This window comes from Stegastes partitus, unplaced genomic scaffold (assembly GCF_000690725.1).
Source record: "Stegastes partitus isolate 25-593 unplaced genomic scaffold, Stegastes_partitus-1.0.2 Scaffold500, whole genome shotgun sequence".
In the NCBI taxonomy this organism is placed as follows: Eukaryota; Metazoa; Chordata; class Actinopteri; family Pomacentridae; genus Stegastes; species Stegastes partitus.
The window spans coordinates 311,016-330,464 of record NW_007578231.1 but is presented as its reverse complement, the minus strand read 5'-3'; the positions used below and the strand labels follow the sequence as shown (position 1 = coordinate 330,464).

General features: G+C 43.9%; 1 protein-coding gene across 1 annotated transcript in view; it reads right to left on the bottom strand.

The window, feature by feature from the left end:
- tenm1 (teneurin transmembrane protein 1) overlaps positions 1-19,449 on the bottom strand; it is a 188,147-nt gene that overhangs the window by 81,059 nt on the left and 87,639 nt on the right. The window contains exons 6-13 of the mRNA XM_008287438.1: positions 14,253-14,455; positions 12,343-12,550; positions 8,050-8,151; positions 5,671-5,865; positions 3,410-3,610; positions 1,427-1,612; positions 1,216-1,245; positions 957-1,103 (exon numbers count right to left, since the gene is read on the bottom strand). Of these exons, the coding sequence (XP_008285660.1) occupies positions 957-1,103; positions 1,216-1,245; positions 1,427-1,612; positions 3,410-3,610; positions 5,671-5,865; positions 8,050-8,151; positions 12,343-12,550; positions 14,253-14,455 (1,272 nt within the window). The remainder of the gene's footprint in view (positions 1-956; positions 1,104-1,215; positions 1,246-1,426; positions 1,613-3,409; positions 3,611-5,670; positions 5,866-8,049; positions 8,152-12,342; positions 12,551-14,252; positions 14,456-19,449) is intronic.

The window sequence follows — 19,449 nt, the reverse complement described above, 5'->3', positions numbered from 1 at the left end:
AATAAGGACCTGTAATTCATGCTTCGAGCAGCACATCGACACTGACCCTCCGAAGTGTTGGCTGAGTCAGTCATGTAGCTTTGGTAAACACTGTGCAGGGGAATGAAAAATAACTTTGCAGCCACCAGAAAAAAACTGCGAAACATATGTACGCGTTTGAGGGTTTGCTGTTTTTGCAGATTCAAACGGCACCCATCGCAAAACCAGGAAGCACAATAAATAGCTTCACCTACAAACAAAAGCGACATTACCTGGTTTGCAATGATGGATTAGAGGGCCGGTTAAACGGCCGCGTCCATAATGGATATTTGATGGAGTTTCGGAGCGAATGTGCGCAGCTGAAAGCGATGATGTATCACACTACATTCTTAAAACTTGTAGTTATTGGGAAGGAGCCGTAGATGGGACTGAAATAGCGACGAGATGATTTTAATGAGTCGAGCTACTTTTGAAATGTTTCTTCCTGTGAGGACAGAAAAAAAAAAAACAACCAGCAACTTGGCTGAAAGATACAAACACCTCTCACCTGCCACCAAACACCTGATAACCGAAAAAAGAAGAAATGTATTCTGCATGGTTTGCTGTATTTAGACTTGTGAAAATTTCTCTGAGTGCCTTTTATCCTAGCAGGTGGTATGCATATTAGACATTTAGCTGTGATAAGAGGAAAAGCAGACATGCACACGTGCACAAATGAAGACGCATGCACACACAAATACATATTCAATATAATAATGACCAGCAGGACTCTACAGGGGTCTCAGCAGGACTGGGACAGCACGGAGCGATGAAGGGGAGGAACAATGAAGCAGATTTTTTCAGCGGGGGGAAAAAAAAAAAAAAAACAGGATGAGAAGTAATGGAATGGAAGGGACAATCTGCCAGAAAGACAGAAAATGAAAGAGGTAAGAAAGAGAAAAAGAGATAGAAAATGATAGATGATGTTAGAATGTCACCTCCGTCGTTGTCTGTTCCATCACTGCAGTCAGTTTCCATGACAACGCTGCATCCAGGCCCACTCCATCCAGCCTGGCAGACGCAGCGCCAGCCGCTCTGCTCCAGGGTACAGCGTCCATGCCCGCTGCACAACCCTGGGCAGCCGTCTGAAAAGGTGTGTGCCACGTGGTCACACACACACACACGCAAACATATCAGATTTTTTTTTTTTTGATGGAGCACAATATGAAATGTAAAGCCTAAATAAACATAAATTACCTTTCACGACGACATCCAAGTCGTGAGTAACTGTTGGAGAGGGTGTGGGGAGGGGTAAAGAAAAGTGAGAATAAGAGGAGAGAGAAAGCATTTGCAAATGGAAATTATCCAAACAACAACGACACCTTTTAAAAATCCCATTAGTCACACTAATCAAAATATCACAGGACACAATTGAACACTCCCACGTGCACGAAACACGCGGCCTCACCGATGTTGCAGTGCTCTCCCTCCCAGCCGGGCTGGCAGATGCAGGTCCCGTCGTGGCACTGGCCGTGTTCTTCGCAGCGAGGATGGCACGCTCTCTGGTCGCACGCCGCGCCAATCCAACCCTCCTCACACTGGCACTGGCCCTCCGAGCAAACACCATGGCTGCCACATGGCACCGGGCACAGCTCTGCCGAACAGGTGGGTGGAGATATGCGTGAGAAAAGGAAAAAAAAAAAAAAAAAAAAAAAGCGTGTAAGTGTGAGAGGAAGAGGAGAATGAGAGGGAGGGGAACAGATGGAGGAATTGAGCGTTGGAAGGATAAAAAAGGTAAAAGAGGCACAGGGGACACAGAGAGCAGGGAAAAAAAAGTTTAAACAATCAGAATTGGGGGTGAGCCATCGGATATAGGTGAGAGAGAGAAAAAACAAGCGATGGAAGGGAGGATAACCTCAGAGAGTAAGAAGTCTACTTTCTCACAATACACAATCTTCCCACTTCTAATAGCCGCGCTCCCTGAAGGAGGAGAAGAGTGAATAGACTCATAATAACAGCCAAATGATTCGTATTTGCACCGCATATTTAAACTACAGGGACTCAAATTCAGCTCTATTATTCTTTTCTGACATTTTGATCAGATTCGGTGGGTGTGTTAATACCCCTTCTTTTCCTACATCTCTCCATCTTTGTCTCTGTCAGCTTCCTCTTTTCTGTCTCTCTCTCTCTCCCTCTTGCAACATCGCTTTAAAATTCTTCCCCCTCTCTTTGTGTGTTTCCTTTTCTCTGCACTCCTCACCATCTAACTCTCACTCTCCCTGCAAAGGCAAAGCCTCATCCATCAGTAAAGAGAGCAAAGTGCTGGAGGCACACAAAGACTACTTATCCAGCTGCAGTAAAAAGTTATTTCAATTTAAATATACATAGCATGGAGAGGGAGGGAAAAGTGGATTAAAGTTGGAGAGTTTTTCAGCTCTCTATTAGAATTACATTAACTTAGCTATGCCTCAACAAGACCAGGACATAGAATTGCGGGGCCCCTTTTGATTAAAAGCCCAGCAGGTAGAAGAAGGTCGCTCATATCTCAGATATTCAGCCACGGTCTATCATTATCATGGGCTATATCACTATAATAAGGCATGCACACACCTGAGAGCGGGCACTAATGCCAATTGCCTGCAAATCATTGGTGTGCATGGTAAAGTGGATCCCTCCCAACACAAGTGTTAAGTTAGTGTGGTGGAAACAGAGGAGCCAGTCCTATAATGCTTCTCATCCTCTCTGTCAGCTCACACTGCAAGGACAAGGACACGTTTCTCTGTGCGCGCCGTATCACGCTGCATTCTATATTTCCAGACACCACAGTCTGTGCTTTAGCTTCTCACAATGGCGAACTCGCTTCCTTTCCTTCACAATGTTTGCAGAATCGCCACCGATTGCCGCCGATGGAAATTTGTTGGGTGCAAAGAAAGATGTAAAAACTCTCCCATGCAGCTATATTTACCCACCAATCGCTAACTAATATGTAAACAGGTAAGCAGGAAACACGGCCAAGCTTTTAAACGCCAGGCTGAATGTTCCTCAGAGTTGCTGTCTCTAAAAGGCCTTGCAGCAAAGTGAGAATAGAGGTCTTTTTTTTAACATTTTTTTTTTCTTCTCGCTGGCACTTTTTTTTTCTTCATTTAGCTGGAGGGGATACGTGTGTTGGAATGCGCGCACGAGTACGCGCGCATGAGTACATACAGTAATGTGTGACGGTGCAAAATGCACAGCAAATGGAGCGCCGGTGCACGAGCATGCTTTGGGATGCTCTGCAGTCAATCTGGCTCCCATCCATACTTCTTCTCTCACGTCTATCAAATCCCCTAGAAAATGGTATCTGGCAAGACCACGCGTGCTGCAAGAACACTGGCACACTAGTGATGTGCAGTTTCAATTTTCACTGTTTTTTTTTTTTCCGTAAATGTGAACAATAATCCGCGGGTCTTACCAGTGTAGCAGTCTGGTCCCGTCCAGTTGGGCTGGCAGGCGCAGGTGTCTGACTCTGGGAGATAGGTGCCATGTCCTGAGCACTGCTCCTGACAGGCTGGCAGCGGGTCATCACAGCTCACTCCAGCCCAGCCTGCGGAGCACACGCACTCGCCGCGCACGCACACGCCGTGGCCGCCGCACTGGGGGTCTACACAGTCCACTGCAGACGGAGGAGGGAGGACGGAGGAGTGAGTCAGAGGTGAGGAGAGGGAGTGAAAGGGGGTGGGTAGTTGTGGTGGGGCTGTCTCATTATAATCATCAGCTCACCGGGTATGAAAGCAGTGTTCTTTGCATCCCATCCAGGAGTTAACCACCCCAGCTACAATCCCTGTATCTGTTCCACAACATTACACTTCATAGGACACTTAGAACTGAGGCTTTGATAAGGGGTGAAATGGGTTGGTCGGCATGTGTGTGTGTGTGTGTGTGTGTAGGTGTGTCGTGGTGGTCTGTGCTACGCCGCGTTAGTGTGTGTGTAATTACAGCCCTGAGCGCCGAGCCAAAGCTCAGCACAGTTCGGCTCAACTCAGCTCAGCTCGGCTCCACCGCTCAAGGTCAAACACCTGAATTAGTCTCTACAGGCCGCGATGGCGAAGGCAACAGCAGGGAGGTCTTTGGGACAGCTGTGCCATCAGGTTAGGATCAAGTGTAACATCATAATTGTTTTAAATATCACAGCTTTGTTTGTTTGTCTTAATTTAATGGCTGGTTTTTACAGCCGAGGCCCAAGGCTCACATCCTGTAGCGCTGCGAGGTGCCTCAGCTACCTGACACCGGGATCATTTGTATTGACATGTGGACTGTGGATCAGTTTTGCTTTGTTTTTCTCGCTCCTTTTGCTTCCAAATTCATGTATTTGCGAACAATACGGACAGGATATAAAATGCACATGCAATGAATTTTCAGAATAAATCAGAAATGCCATTTTTTGGACGACAATTTAGAGAACATGCTGAAAATGTGACAGAATTTATTATTTTTTTTTGTCATTCTTGGATATTCTGTGTTTTCTAACACATCACAAACATTTGAATATGGACTGAGAAGATGTCATAGTTTTTTAACTGACATACAATTTTGGGTTTAAGTTGTTCTTTGCTTTAACACGGTCTCACAAAATCCATTGATTTTGCTTTATGCTTTCATCTAATATTTCCATGACATCATTAAATTGGAATATGGTGTAAAACCCACTAAACTCTGTTTATTACACCTCTGTTTGTTTGTGTCTTACAATCATTGTTTACTCTTGATATTAACAAAAAATGTCCACGCATTAGGAAAGACTTTGATTTTCAAGAAGTGTGATTTCCAGTTGGATTTATTTACTTAATCCTTCATGTTGAAGGGGAAGTCTGTGATTCTGGAGAAAGATTGCTGATATTAAGCTGGCTGGCATAATGCAGAAACACAAAAAGTAGATTAGCTGAGTTCACTTGTAATCTGACAAATTGAAATGACTGAAAATAGAAAATCTCCATGACTATGAATGATTCTCAAATGGTTTCAGTGTTTGGAAATCCATGCAATCCAAAGAGCCAAAATCCAAGAACTCAAATTGAAACCTGAATTGGTTTATTTTTTTGGCCACTTGTTGGCAGCTGGAACGAGCTAAAACACAGCAAGGACATACTGCTACCATCTGAAGTTAAAAAGTTGGCAAACAACTGCATCACTTCTCGCTATAGTCAGTCTATAGTGTCGTCTCTTTGTAACTCCGTTTCGGTCTCCACCAACTCTTGAGGGAAATATGTTGCTCTTCAGCTGATAAATGCTCCACTATGTTCTCCACCTACTCGTTAGCTTCGTCTGCCTGCCTTTTGGTGCAGGGCAACTTACAAACAGCTGCCTGCTGCAGCTGGAATGTGGGCGGGAGTTTTTTTTCTCTCTTTTTTTTTTTTTGTAATCTAATTGAAACTAAGATAAAAGGTGTTGGATGCTGTATAGAGCTCGGAGGCAAATTTGTGATTTTGGGAAGTATAAATTAAAACTGATTTGGTTAAAATGTTCCGACAGGCTCTGCAGAGTTGAGTGATAATACTCCGCGTCCTTGTCAAATTACACAAAGTTATGATCCTTTGTCGATATAAAAATATCGATTAGTGCTGCGTCTGTTTAACCTTCGTTTTAGAAAGCAGCATTTTTCCATTCAACGCATACAAGTGGAGCCACGGCTGCAGCACAGATGACTTTGCGTGTGATTACTTTTAAGCTTCTCACCTTGTTCGCAGTTAACCCCCTTGTAGGCCGGGCTGCATATGCAGATACCCTGGATGCAGGAGCCGTGGTTGGAGCAGGTGGGGTCGATGCAGTGACCTTCCTCCACGTTGCACTCCGCCCCCTTCCAGCCCGCCAGGCACACGCACCTTCCCTTCTCGTACACGCCGTTGCCGCTGCACAACACGGGGCACGAATCTGCAACAGGACAAACACAGATTACACTCACATACTCAGTGGTACGCCCATGCAAACACACCCACGCAGGCAAGTGCTGCAGTATATTAGCTGAGAGACCGCGGTAACCTACCATGAGTGGGGCTACGCTCTCTTATCTCAGCTAGCGCGCGGATTCAGCAAATCCTCAAGCAGCCTCTGCCTCCCCTGTCTTTCCTCCCCCCCCCGTCCGCCCAACGCGCACATACACACTCGTGCGCACGTATACACACACACGCGCACTCCAGCTTATCCCTCACGCTGTTTCAATTTACTCAAGCACCACCTGAGCCTGGCTACCACGGCAACCCAGGAATTGTAGAAAATCCTCCCCGACGTCACCTCACTCGTTCTGAACAGGCCGTGAAAACAATCATGAAAACGGAAGATTAGGAAGGCAGAGCATTAGGCGTTTATAGAATGAGGCCTGGAAAGCGGCGCTATCTCCATGCAGGGACGGAGAGCTGTGTGGCTAATGTAATGACAGCCCAGGTAGAATAAAGTCAGCGAGTGTCTCTTGACACACTGACAGTTGCAGCTCAGGACTTCAAATGTATTAGAAAGATGATCCAGAACCATCGCCTTTTTTGTGGGATAATTTGCTGTGAGGGCCCCGCGCGCTCAAGCGTGTGGGCATGTGTTATGTGTTTGTTTGATCCTTTGTTAAATCCAACGCCCCGCGCCCTACAGTCATAAATTCACTTTTTTTTTTACAGCTCTTGCTCAAAACTTGCCGTCGAACTTTTTCCAAACGAAGAGAATATTATAGCGCGAGCAAATGAGCGAAGATGAGAGGAACGGATGAATAAATGATGAGCGTAAATAAATCATAGGATGTGATATCATATCACCTGTTTCTACACAATGAGACAGATACAACTACAATAATTCTACATAGATGGACTCTCCCAGGGAGAGACGGGATGAGCTAGAAGGATAGAGGCAGGAAACAGCGTCAGGTCAGGGACAACAAAGAGGCGGAGAGAGAGAGAGAATAAATGAAGGATGGCGAGGAGGAATAAAAAAAAAAAAAGAAGACAGAGCTGTGAAGATGCGGAACGACTGCAGCGAAAGGACACAATGAATTGACACTTTGATTAGATTTTGTCTGTGTAGCCAAACCCTTACATGTGTAGTTCATTCATCTGTACCGCAGGGATTTATTGTTGTCCAAAAACCATTAAAAATACCTCAATGATCCACAAGATTGCACGAACATTTGATTATTATACCTCCTGTAAGTTCTTTGATTACAGCGAGCGTTCCGAGTCTTAAATAGGAACAAATCTAGTCCAGCAATAAAAGCCAGGAAATACATTTCATGGCATTTGTTGGAAGTCGTCGTCATTAAACTCATTATTTTCTGCAAATATTTCAAATTAAAAGCATGGGTTCGTTGATTGTTCACCAAAATTTGCATTTTTTTGGTCAGTTTCCAGGAAACAAATGAAGCTGTGATGCGGCGACGCTCCGCCCAAATCCCACCACAGCACCATCTGGTTGGTTCCATGTCATAAGTAGTATCCTATAAACACCTACAGGATAAACGCTGATAAGTTTGATTTAATTAAACACATTTAAAACACAAAGAAATGGAGGCATTCCAATCAAGCTTCATGCTGGAGTTCGTCCTCACACCAACATTTGTACATTAGCTCCACATACTGATTACTTTTGACTACAATAATTTCAGTGTGCTGAGTTTTAACATCCCTCCGAGAAGTGCTGAAGTTCACCGACTGCTGCTTAACGGCGGGAGAGAAACTCAGCTACTGTACATAACTCTGCTGGTGGTGGAGCTGCAGAAAGATTACACTGAGTTCAACGAGGAGGAAGTGTGGAGTTTTCATTAACAGAAACCAGCATCAAATTAAAATAGAAACCAGGGAGAGTTCTTACTGAAATATAAAAACCATATACTTATGTGTATTAATGCAAGAGCGGTCCCTGCAAATGTGTTATTTACTCCCGTTTGAGTCCTGCGTATCTGTTTTAGGGATTAACCAAACCTTCATATGGAGTTTTAGAAGAAGAAAATGAAGGTAGGAGTGAACGGGCTTAAGGAGTGTCACAGGGAGGCTGGAAAGTACCGCAGCTAGAAGAACGTATTTACAGTTTAGTCTTTACATGTTGGCAGTAAGAAAAATAAAATAACATATGTCTTACCTTTGGCACAATCAGGACCCAGGAATCCAGCGAAGCAGTGGCAGTGTCCAGCCACGCACTCTCCGTTTCCATTACAGTCGGTGGAACAACCGTCCATCGAGTCTGCAAACGCACAAACACAAATCAAACATAAAAGGACAACAACAACACAAAACTTGAAAATATTCCACATGTAACTCCATAAGCTGGCATAGCTCTGTGTTATTGAATGAGAGATCTGATAAGCAATGGATGGCTCCCCAGACACAGGGGCTATATTAGATTAGTCTGATCCAGCTGCTATCACTCTCTGGGGAACGGCCAAGCACTCACTTACACTCAGTAGCACTAAGCACATTATACTGCATTACAGGTTGGAAACACACTGCGCGCAAATTTACAAACATCAAGGCTTAATCAACAAACTGTTTACAAGGGCGCAGTTTGGAACGAGATTGAACAACATAAAATCTGACATTGTGAGCGCGCAAGTAAATGGAGAATGGGTAATACGGTGTCGCTACAGTAGATACACTCTGGGCATGGCGGAGATCAATGTGATGCTTGTTCCTACTAGTGCTTTGTCTCATCTGGATGCGTGTGTTTCATCATATCCTTCTGTAGGCTATAGGCGTTTCATCATATTCCTCAATCGGACTTCAATTAGCCGCCTTCCTTTTGCTGTTCCCTTTTGCTCCCATTGATATGTCCATCATGTCAGATCTCATTCTCTGGGTACAGGCAGCATGGCAAAGATAGATAAAGAGGGAGAGCACTTTTATGCTTTTAGAGCATTATATAAGCCTGCTGAGCTCTGTCAGCTCTGCTCGAGATGGAAGATTCTGGCGAAGAAGTACCCGGAGGGTGGCAGAGTTGGGGATTTGAACTTGTGCTGCCGGTTGTCTTGTGCCAGGCGAGCTCTATCTAAGCCAGATAGAGTAATTAAAATGGGTGTCAAAGATGTCATCCTTTATTTGACCCTGCTCCGTCCCTGCTCGGCTCCTCTGAACAGGGAATCGACTCCGGAGTCAAACCGCTGCAGTCCCCACCGGCTCGCTCTGTTCGGGGAGCACGGATGACAAATCCTTCGGAGGCACGCGCGCACACACACATTTACAATCACATGCGCGCAAAGTTATTATGTGACACCCGCCTGGAGGCACGTGTGACACATGCTAATGAGACAGGCCCTGCCAGTAGCCGGCAGCACAGCGTTATCCTCCACAGCAGCGCATCACTACAGAAACCAAAGTCATTTTCACCTCCATCACCTGTCATCGTCACACTGATGGAGAGAAGGAGTGGCAATCATCTTTTCTCCCACACAGTCAGGAGGACTCACCAACATTTCCCCATATGCGCCTCTTTCTCACATGGAAAAAAAAAGGCCCCTCATACACACACAAATTCCAATATTGTATCTGGCACCTGACACATGCAATGAACAAAAACTCGTCTACAAGGTCACCGAGTTGCTTTTAATCCTAACGGAGACGAGCGGTCCGTCAGAGGGCTCGCGAGGCTGAGGGATGCGGGGTTATAGCAGTGATATAAGCCCCGTATCTCTCAGGTCAATGTCTCCACCATAAAAATCTCAGGGCAATTAAGAGGTAATGTATGAAGAGCCGTGCCTCCATACAGCGCAGTGTGTGTGTGTGTGTGTGTGTGTGGGCGTGTGCACGCACGTGTATGGGCATTCATGAGCCACCCACTCTGTTCTTTCCACTGACTAAACCCTTTCCAGTTAGAAATCACTCATGCCATAAGTTATTGAAGTTAAATGCTATTATAAAATGGGTGCTTCCAGCCAAGTGATCTGATTGGTCAAATAAGCATTCCAATTGTACTTTATGAGCCCGTAAAGTTTCAGCCATGCTTTATGACCCCTGAGCTTTATGAATTTATGAAAGAATTAAATGGCTGCTCAGCTAACTAGAAGTATCCAGCCGCTAGCTTTACCACCACCACCACCACCATTTTTCTTTTTTTTTTTTTGTTTGTCATCTATTTTGCTGAAACTTTCAGGTAACTTTCTCACACTTTGTTGGCCATTGTGTGAAAGATATAATATTCCAGAGGCAGGTGAAGTATAGCAATTATGCATAATTAATAGCCCTGCAGGAAGCACCACTCTGCGCCTGAGTAGATTTAAAGAAGACGCTTTTGGAGTGGAGGTGGCAAAATGGCAGAAATCATTAAGCCGGAGCTGTCGTGGGTTACATGTGAATGTCAATGGGAGTGAAGGAGGAAAAAGGGGGTTTTTTACCAGCAGCTTTGTTTCTAAAATAGAAAAATATGTTTGATAATGCTATGTGAATGACATACAATCATCTATTTTTAAATCTCTTTCCAGAACCACTAACTATAGAACATACCACACACATCTGCATACATTACAATATCTACGGCGGCGTTTGCAATTTTCTGTCCCGCAGCCACCAAATAGAGATTCTGCGAGTGTGCGACGGCCTGTGAAGTGATGACAGAACAACATAATGTCTGTTGACTGATAAAGGTCAGTTATCAGCAGAGCAAACTCATGTGATTTCCGACGTTCCGCTCCGACTCGATTCTTTTCTTTTTTTTTTTTTCTACCTTCATCAAAATGATTATTATTGTGATGATCGGCGACAGGGTTTTCTGTCGCGTACCTCATCGCTTGTGCGTGTTTTATCACCAGGACGGATGTAACGGACAGCATGTGCCGCTCACTGTCTTTCATTAACTGCAATCAGCATCATCCCGTGTATCACTGCGTGTCCTGCTTTCCACACTGTATTGATTTTAGTTTGTTTTATTTAAATTTTTTTTTTTTTGCGGTAAAAATTTTTTTTTTTTTGCGGTCGTCTGTTGCCTTTTCTCTTATTTATACTTTCTTGTTTCTTTGTTGTATCCGGTTACTATTTGCTGCGGAAAAGCTCAATTTCCCGACAGAGATCATCTCATTTCTCCCCCCCCATCTCTCAATAAAGCTCATCTCTCGGGCTACAGCATACTGCGTCTCTTATTAGGATTTACTGTACTGTGGCTCAGCGGTTTTGATTTTCTGCCTGCGAAACAATGCGGTGTCTGTTCGTAACCCTCGTTAGAGGTGTAAATGATCAGTGAAATGAACTTTGACATCAATCCATTAATATTATTTTCCTCTTTCAGGCGAAATCACTTGATTAATTATTTTGAAAAACCTTAGCAGACTAAAGGCTGCTATTCTGAGGCCATCTGTTGTGTCTATATTTGTTTTGATTATTGAAGAGTGGCAATGGGAAAAAAAAAAAGGAAGAGGAAGAAGAAAAAAAGGTTTCCTGTTTGCTGTTTAGCTCAAAATATGTGACTGCAGAAAAAGGTCTGGTCTATTCCAGACTTTACAGACAGCGCACGTGTCAACAAATGTTTGACAGCTCTGAAATAAAATCTGTGTTTAGCTGTCGCATGCTGTCAGTCATTGTAAAAAGGACTCTGTCAATATGATGATGAAAGATGTCTTCAGTACAATGTTTTGGCTCTATGGAGCTGTTTACTGATTGGCTTACATCTTGGGCTTTTAAGAGGGTTGGTGAAACACATATTTAGCTTAAAAGCATCGAGACAGCTGTGCGCAATTTTCCTGATCATTTTCTGAATAACACGAAAACGACATAATGCAACATTAGCAGGGAAAAACAAAAATCCCAAAATAGAGTTTTTTTTCCCCCCTCTCACAGAGTGCTGCTTATCATACTGTGTTCATCACATACACGCATCGTATGCTGTGACTGAATTACCTCTCTGGTGCAAATACATTTTTTTTTCTATGGTGTTTCTGTGCTACTACATTTCTCAACACATTTTTTTTTTTTCTCCTTTTGGTTATTTCAACACTGTATTCTCTTAAGGACTACTGGACAAAGTGGGAGTGGAGAAACTGCCCTGGTAATTATCCACTTGTCTATATTCAGCCACGTACTCTTGCATTATTCACATCCTTCAATTTACACTGCCATCCGTGTGTGTCATAGCAATGAGCTGCAGTTAGCAAGCCCTGTCATTACTACAGGAGCTGTCCTCCCCTTTCTAACGCCTGTCTCCTGCCATGCCAAACTCACACTCATAATAGGAAAAGTTCCCTTCAAATGCCAATGAGTTTCAAACCACTCTTGGCCTTGTCCTTATGTGTCTGCATACCAACAGATAAAAAAAAGGGAAGCAGAGCGAGAGAGCGACCCTGAGACGCTATCAGCGGAATTCACGTGAAATGCAATTTGATAACTCGAGAATGATCAGAAAACAAACACTGGCACAGAAAAAAAAAAGTGAACCTGTAATAAACCTCCTCACCTATGGGGGTGCTGTGGAGCAGCACTTGCTCCAGGTTGCGTCCGTCGTTGTACAGAGCCAGGTGCCAGGTGCCGGGGTCCATGTACTCGATGAAACCCGTTTCTTGGAGGCCGCTCAGCAGCAGGCCTTTGGGAGCTTTGGCAGTTGAGACGGGATCAGTCAAGGACCTGGGCAGGGCCTTCCCGTCCAGCAGTTTCACAAAGTCGAACTGAACATAATACAATATCATAATCAGACAATGCCGTTATCACCCAGTTGGAATGAGCATGACAGGAAATTCACAAAATGAATGCGGCAGCTTTTTGCCAGCCAAAGCTTGTGCAGTGGCGTGTGGCTATTGTTGGATGAGAAACTGAATTGAATCCTGTTAGAAAAAGCCTGAATACAAGGAGTTATGGGAACAGCTTCAGATGTGCACATCAAATGCAAAACCGGAATGCAAAGAAAAGGAAGGAAATATTCATCCCCCGGAATCTCAGTCCTTCACCAGACGTGTCCTACAGCGGTTGATTCAACAGCTTGACATGCTGCTAATAGCATGGGCAGACTGTACCACCCAGGTTTTCAATGGAACAGGCTATTATTTCATCTGTCTGAACCTCTCTGTGCTTCTTTCTCTCCCTCTTTAACTTTCCTCCACCGCCGTCATCTCTCCCTCCCCTCATATCCATCCTCAAACCTCCTTGAACTAGCAGGCACTCGCTGTGTCTTATTCCCCCTGAGGGCTGTGTGTCACACTAGTGTCAAAAACAGCTAATTAGACCTCTTCATGCAGACGAGAGCAGGGGCGCACTGATGTTAAAAAGCAGATGACTCAGTATGTGTTGTATTTTTGTCTGTATACGTGCTCCTTGCATGGCACAATGATGTTCTACACTGTGTACCGCACATACGCGTGTGTGTTGCCTCAGACGTTACAAAGCATCATTGACTTGCGAAAACAATGCACATTTGCACTTTTCAAGTCAGTTTTGGGAGAGATTTCCGTCCTATATCTTCTTCCTAATACTTTTTTTTAGAGTGCAAATTGCAAAAAATTTTGCATCGCAGCCAACATCTGGTATGAGTAGGACACGCGTAGACTGATTGCTCTGTGTTTTCCATAATCTCTCACACTGTGTGTTAATACAGCCGAACTCACAGTTTAATTGTTCTCATTTGCATATTTTCTGTTTCTGTTGTCAGAACAAGTTTTAAAATAGTGATTTGTTCATGGCTCATAAATGCTACCTGTTAAACAGGCAGCGTACAGCAATTCAGGCTCCGCCGCGCCGAGATATCGATCAAATTGTTGTTATGTTCTCACAAATTTGCCTGACAAAACATGCGTGAATACAGTTTATGGACACCTGTTTGACTACAAATCGATATTTGAACTGAACAAAATGATTCAAACCAGGGAAGGCATTCGCAACTTCCACCTCTGTAGTAAAAGAAATCTATAAGCAATCAAATTGGAGACAGTGAATCAGGAATAACTTACTCCGGCTTTCAGATTGGTTGAAATTGTGGCCAGTAAGAAAGACTCGGTTAATAGCGAAGAGAAATGTAATTTAAACAGACGTATATCAGAATATTTTTCAATAGATTTTTTTTAGATTTAATAGTTTTTCTTCATGATAATAACTTCTCTATCAAATATAATTTACGTCCTTATAAAAAAACAACAAAAAAAAGTCGTCTGTGTCTGTTTGTTTAAAATATCCCAACGGGAGATCTGGATGGAGGCACAAATGCCATGTAATCATCTTTGAATAAGCGCTTAAGCCCAGTGTCAAAAACACCTTAGTGTGGATGAAAGTACGAAATGGAGAGGAAAAAGGTGCATTATTGTGGATGTGATCTGCGGTAGTTGAAAGCAAACAAGCCCATCTGGGTGAACAGCATGTTACAACAGGAGCGCTCTTTACCTGAGTGTGTGTAGGCGGTATGTTCCTGCGTCCATAGACCCCCAGCAGCGCGTTGTGTGAGAGCGAGAGATTGAACTTGATGTAGGTCGGATGGTGCACAGTCATATGAAACCTCCAAAAAAGCCCCGGCGGGATTGCCTGGCTCTGCTGAGTTCCAATGTCGACCTCGCCACGGTCAATGGCCCGGCCTCTCACCCATTTCTCTGCAGGCAAAGAAAAAAAAAAAACAGAGACAGGTGATACTGTTAAGTCGCATACTGCAGATTTATCAAGGTGGACAGGGAGCCCTATTCAGCATCGGGGGAGGCAATTAATAACCAACCTGGAGTCCTAAACATCAGCGTGATCAGCGGCCGTGCTAATCAAGTGAGACTGAATAGATAGCGGGAATGACTGAGCGCTGGTGAAAATCCTGCTTTTCAAGAGGCCGAGCTTTGGCAGTCCGTTGGTTGGGCTCTGCATAAAGATGAACTGCTTTAGAAAGGAAGTGTTTTGTCTGAGACCTGTCCACTGGGGTTTTGTCATGTGCTATATTAGCATCTTCTAACAAGAACGAACGAGTGTGTGAAAGGAGAGAGAGAGAGGAGAGAGAGCGTGGCGGACGAGGAAAAAGTGAGGAAGGGCAGGGGCACGCATGCATTCACAAACAGCGTCACGGCGCACAGATAGTGTCTTGAGTGAGAGCATGTCTTTGTCTGTGAAGAGAATAGGTCTTTCCAACAGTCCCCTGGCCATCAGCTCCTCTCCTCTCCATAAGCCTTTATCAACCAACAGGCCGGAGTCTTTTGTGTTGGGGAGCAGGCGAGGCTCTCCAAGCCCTCTTTGTGTCGGCCTTTATGGAGAGATATATCTCTGCTTCTAAACTAAGATGGAGGAAATACGGTGACAGAGGGGAGCCAGCCGATCGTTACGGCCACAAAGGCAGAAGAACAGTTAGGGGCAGATTCATGGACGAGTCTGCTCGCTCTCAATCTATAATGCCTGCAGCTTTACCACTCCATTATGGCGACACCATGCACACCCACAGGCTGGCTGGCGTATATCACATGTACTGTCACGCTGAGAGGGAAGTGGAGAGCGCAGCCTTCTGAGGTACTTTTCAGCCACGCCAGCAAGCGGCTCAAAGATTGGCAGCGCCGTTGTGTCGATCCGCCCGTCTGTTGTTCTGTCAGTCAGTCCACCGCTTGGTTCCAAAGCTCCTAATAACTCCAGCTATGAAGTTTTTTACACAGACGTCCAGGATAGCCAGGGTGTAAATCCTACCGACTGTGGTGATTCCCTGACTTTCCCCTCCTCCTCGCACCACCATAAAGATGACATTTGTGGTTTTGAGTAAAATGCCTGTGAAGCCATCATCAGGTCAAAATACTTTGTGTTTAGGACTGCCACTAACGACTGTTTAACTGAGTCATTGATTAATCATAACGATTAAGCTTCCCTGCCAAAAAAAAAAAAAAGAAAAGCAGAATGACTATTTCATCTAAATTCATTATATTTTTTGGCAAACTCAATATCGCTGCATAATGCAACGCGGGATGAAATGGAAAGAAAACGTTACATATTAAAGAGAAGAACCGTAGGGGAACTGGAATCTCCAACATGATCAAAATAAATAAAAGAAGAGGACTTAGAATTTAAGTCAGCAGTGCAACTCCGAAAAAGAAAATTCAAGGTTTACGATCAAACCCCTTAACAAAGCGAGAAAGCACAGAGCAGCTAAAGGAACGTCTTCTCTCCTTGTTGTGCGATTGCTCTCTGACTTTGAGAGTAACTTCACATTTTATGATAATACAGCTGAATTCGCTGTGCAGCATTTGTCTTTCCATGCCTGATTCTGTCAACATTATTTAAAGAAAATCCGTCTTTCTGTTGTCTGATAGCATCCAGCCATCCATTATCTATACCAGGGGTCGGCAACCCGCGGCTCTTTCATACTTCTGCTGCGGCTCCTTGTGGCTTTGGAAAATACATAATGAGCATTTTCATTTAAATGTATTTTATTTTAGCTTGTCAGTTTTTAAAATGTAATTCTAAATTTGAAGATTTTTGTGAACTTGTAACAGTAAAACAAAACCTGTTTAATTTGTTTTTGTTGCTCAAAATATGCGTCACACTCGCCGATGTGCGACACCCGCCGGCACGCGCAGTGTTGCCAACTTGGTGACTTTCTCGCTAAATCTGGCGCCTTTCCAAATCCTTTTTTTTTTTTGTCGAAAGCAACTAGTGACAAATCTAGCGACTCTTTCTGGTGTTTTGGAGACTCTGACGTGAAAATCTTTCTGCATTACTGTCCTCAGTGAGCAGCAGTCTGACGTGAGCTCCTCCCGTTTCAAAGCGCTCACTGGCGGTCAGCAGTCTGGTCAGCAGTCCCAGCTGCAGTCAGCAGGACAACCAGACGGCATTTTTACTTTGCTGCAGGTGGATAATTTAAGACCGGCTTTTTATTTCATAAATACGAGGAGGACTCAAATAGACACTGAGTATTTTATTTGAAAGTAATCTTCAACCCAGTGCCCTTTTTTTTTTTGGAGTTCAAAATGTTTTTGTTGCAGAAATAAAATTTTGTTTTCTCTGTAGCAGTTTATTGAGTTCATAAATGCAGCACACTATAGTTTTTTATACATAGCATAAAGGTAAAAATGATATATGTTGTCTGTGTTATCTTCATTTTAGATGTCAAAAGAGTTTTGTGGCTCCCGGTGTTTTCTTTTCCGTGGGAAACGGGTCGAAATGACTCTTTTTGTTGAAGGTTGCCGACCCCTGATCTACACACCGCTTAATCCTCACTAGGGTCCTGGGGGGGCTGGAGTCTGTCCCAAATGACTCAGGGTGAAGGCAGGGGACACCCTGGACAGGTCACCAGTCTATCACAGGGCTACACTTAGAGACAAACAACCAAGCACACTCACATTCACACCTACAGACAATTTAGAATCACCAATTAACCTCAACATGTTGTGGATGCTAACCAGCGACCTTCTTGCTGCGAGGCAACAGTGCTAACCACCGTGCCAGCCCTGTCTGATAACAGAAACTGAAAAATATGTGATTGAATATGAATTGAATTGGATGTAAAGATGGTTGTGCTTTGAGCTGGGCTGCTGTGATATGCCAACAAAATCTGTGTACAAACTACCTTTTTGTTATCTAATAATTTGAGGTATGTCCATACGCTTGACACTTGGTCTTAAGAGACTTTTAATGCAGTCGGGTTCTCCCACCGCAGCTTTGCTTTCAAACTGTAGCGCTGACTGATGACTGGAGCCAAAAATGGCACGACAAGCACTGAGTGATACTGAAGAAAAACATTTGCTATAATGAATTTAAGTTGTTTAAAAAAAACAAAAAAAAAACACATGTTGATTCAAAATATTAACACATTTTTAAAATCGACGTCATTGATTATGCCTTTTTTTTTAACTAATTACAATATGCTAAGTCACTACCCTAGCATAGTTACAATGCCCACTGTTTGTTTCTGTCAGCTACCCTCTTCTCTCTCCCATTCACCCTCACCCTAACCAGTCGAAGCAGATGGCCGCCCTCCCCGAGCCTGGTTCTGCCGACGTTTTTTTTCTTCCTGTTTCCTACTGTCACAGACCTCGTGCAAAGGGAATCTTTAGATTTGTCCGGTTTCTCGAGATTCAAGCATTTTCTTTATCACGTGCTCATACAGCATGTGCAGCGAAATGCAAAGCGGCTGTTCCTGACGGCTGCATAACAACAATGAGACCTTATAGAGAACATTTCATAAATCATAAATAATAAGGAGGGGGTGATTGTGATGCTAAAGTGCAGTGTACATTGTGCAAGAGTGCAGTCATGTGTCTGTTTTTGCGTGTGAGATGTTATGTTATGCATGAGCGCGTGGGCGGTTGTGTGCGTACGTCCTCTTTATCTCCCTATAATGTGATGTTGTAAGGTCTTCACCTTGCGCCTTGAGATGACTTATGTTAATTAGCGCTATATAAAAAGCCGAATTGAAGTGAATTGCAGCTATAAAGCAGCGTGTTCACACTGTGACTGTGAGCATGTCAGCAGCCTGATACTAAAATTATTCACAGCATCTCTGCACTAATGTACGTTCTCACAGAATCGCTGTCGCCGCTGTGGACTCTATAAAGCAAAGACAAACAGTATTTTCTTTTATGAGCTTATTGGAAATTGGGGATTTGTTAAAAAGCAGTATCTTAGTTTATTATATCTTCAAATGTGCTTGTGTGGGAAAAACCTAAGCAAATGCTGCTTTCTAGCCTAATTACACCTGCTAAACATCAGCATGTTACTATTGTCAATGTGAGCATATGCTGCCTATTATATTGGCATTTCCAGCTCTGAGCTCTCTTGTTTCTTTCTCACACACAAAAAAAAAAAAAATCTTTCTCACCAGACCAACTCTCAGAAAATGTCAAATATCATGCTAATAAATGCCAGACTTTTCATTTTATCTCCCATCTCATTTATCTTCTTCCTCCGTGAACTACAGGATTGGAAAAAAGTAAAATGATTAACTTGGTAACTGATTGAACTAGATTGAGTTGTGACAAGAGAGAGGGAGAGGCAAAGCCAGGGAATGATGAGAACAAATAGAATTTAAATGGGTTTGTAATAAAAGCAAAAAAAAGAAAAACAGACAGGTGTCCTGCATGAAGCATAAATTTCTCCTGTACTAGAAAAAATCTCGAACCAAACAGAATAAAAGCAGCTTGGCAGAACTAAGGTATGCATTCACGCTCTCCTGCCGAGTCTACCTCAGCAGTCTATTCCTTTTAATGCTAATCCTCGCTCCTGTGCCTTCCCCACAAAATATAAAGGCCAGCAGAGGGATGGATGTCCCGAGGAAAGCAGTCTTTTATTCAGCACTAGATGAATAGGACATGAATAGGGCATGGCAGTTGGCAGAACACTGGCAGGCAGACAGGCGCACAGGCGGGCCGGCGAGCAGGCTGACTGGCAGGCTGGCGGGCAGATGAGCAGGCAAGTCCTTCTGATGCTAATTACTGTATAGCGCCTCTCCGAGTCTGATGCAACAAGGCGACAGAAAAACGGCGCGCAGGTCAGCCGCGAGGATTGGTGGTGGTGGAGGGGGGGTGAGAGTCTACGGGTGGTGGTAGTTTTAGAAAGAGGAGGGGTGGAAAATAAGAGTGGAGGCTCAAGTTACAGCTGCTGATGCAAGAAAGAGGAAAAAAAAACCTTC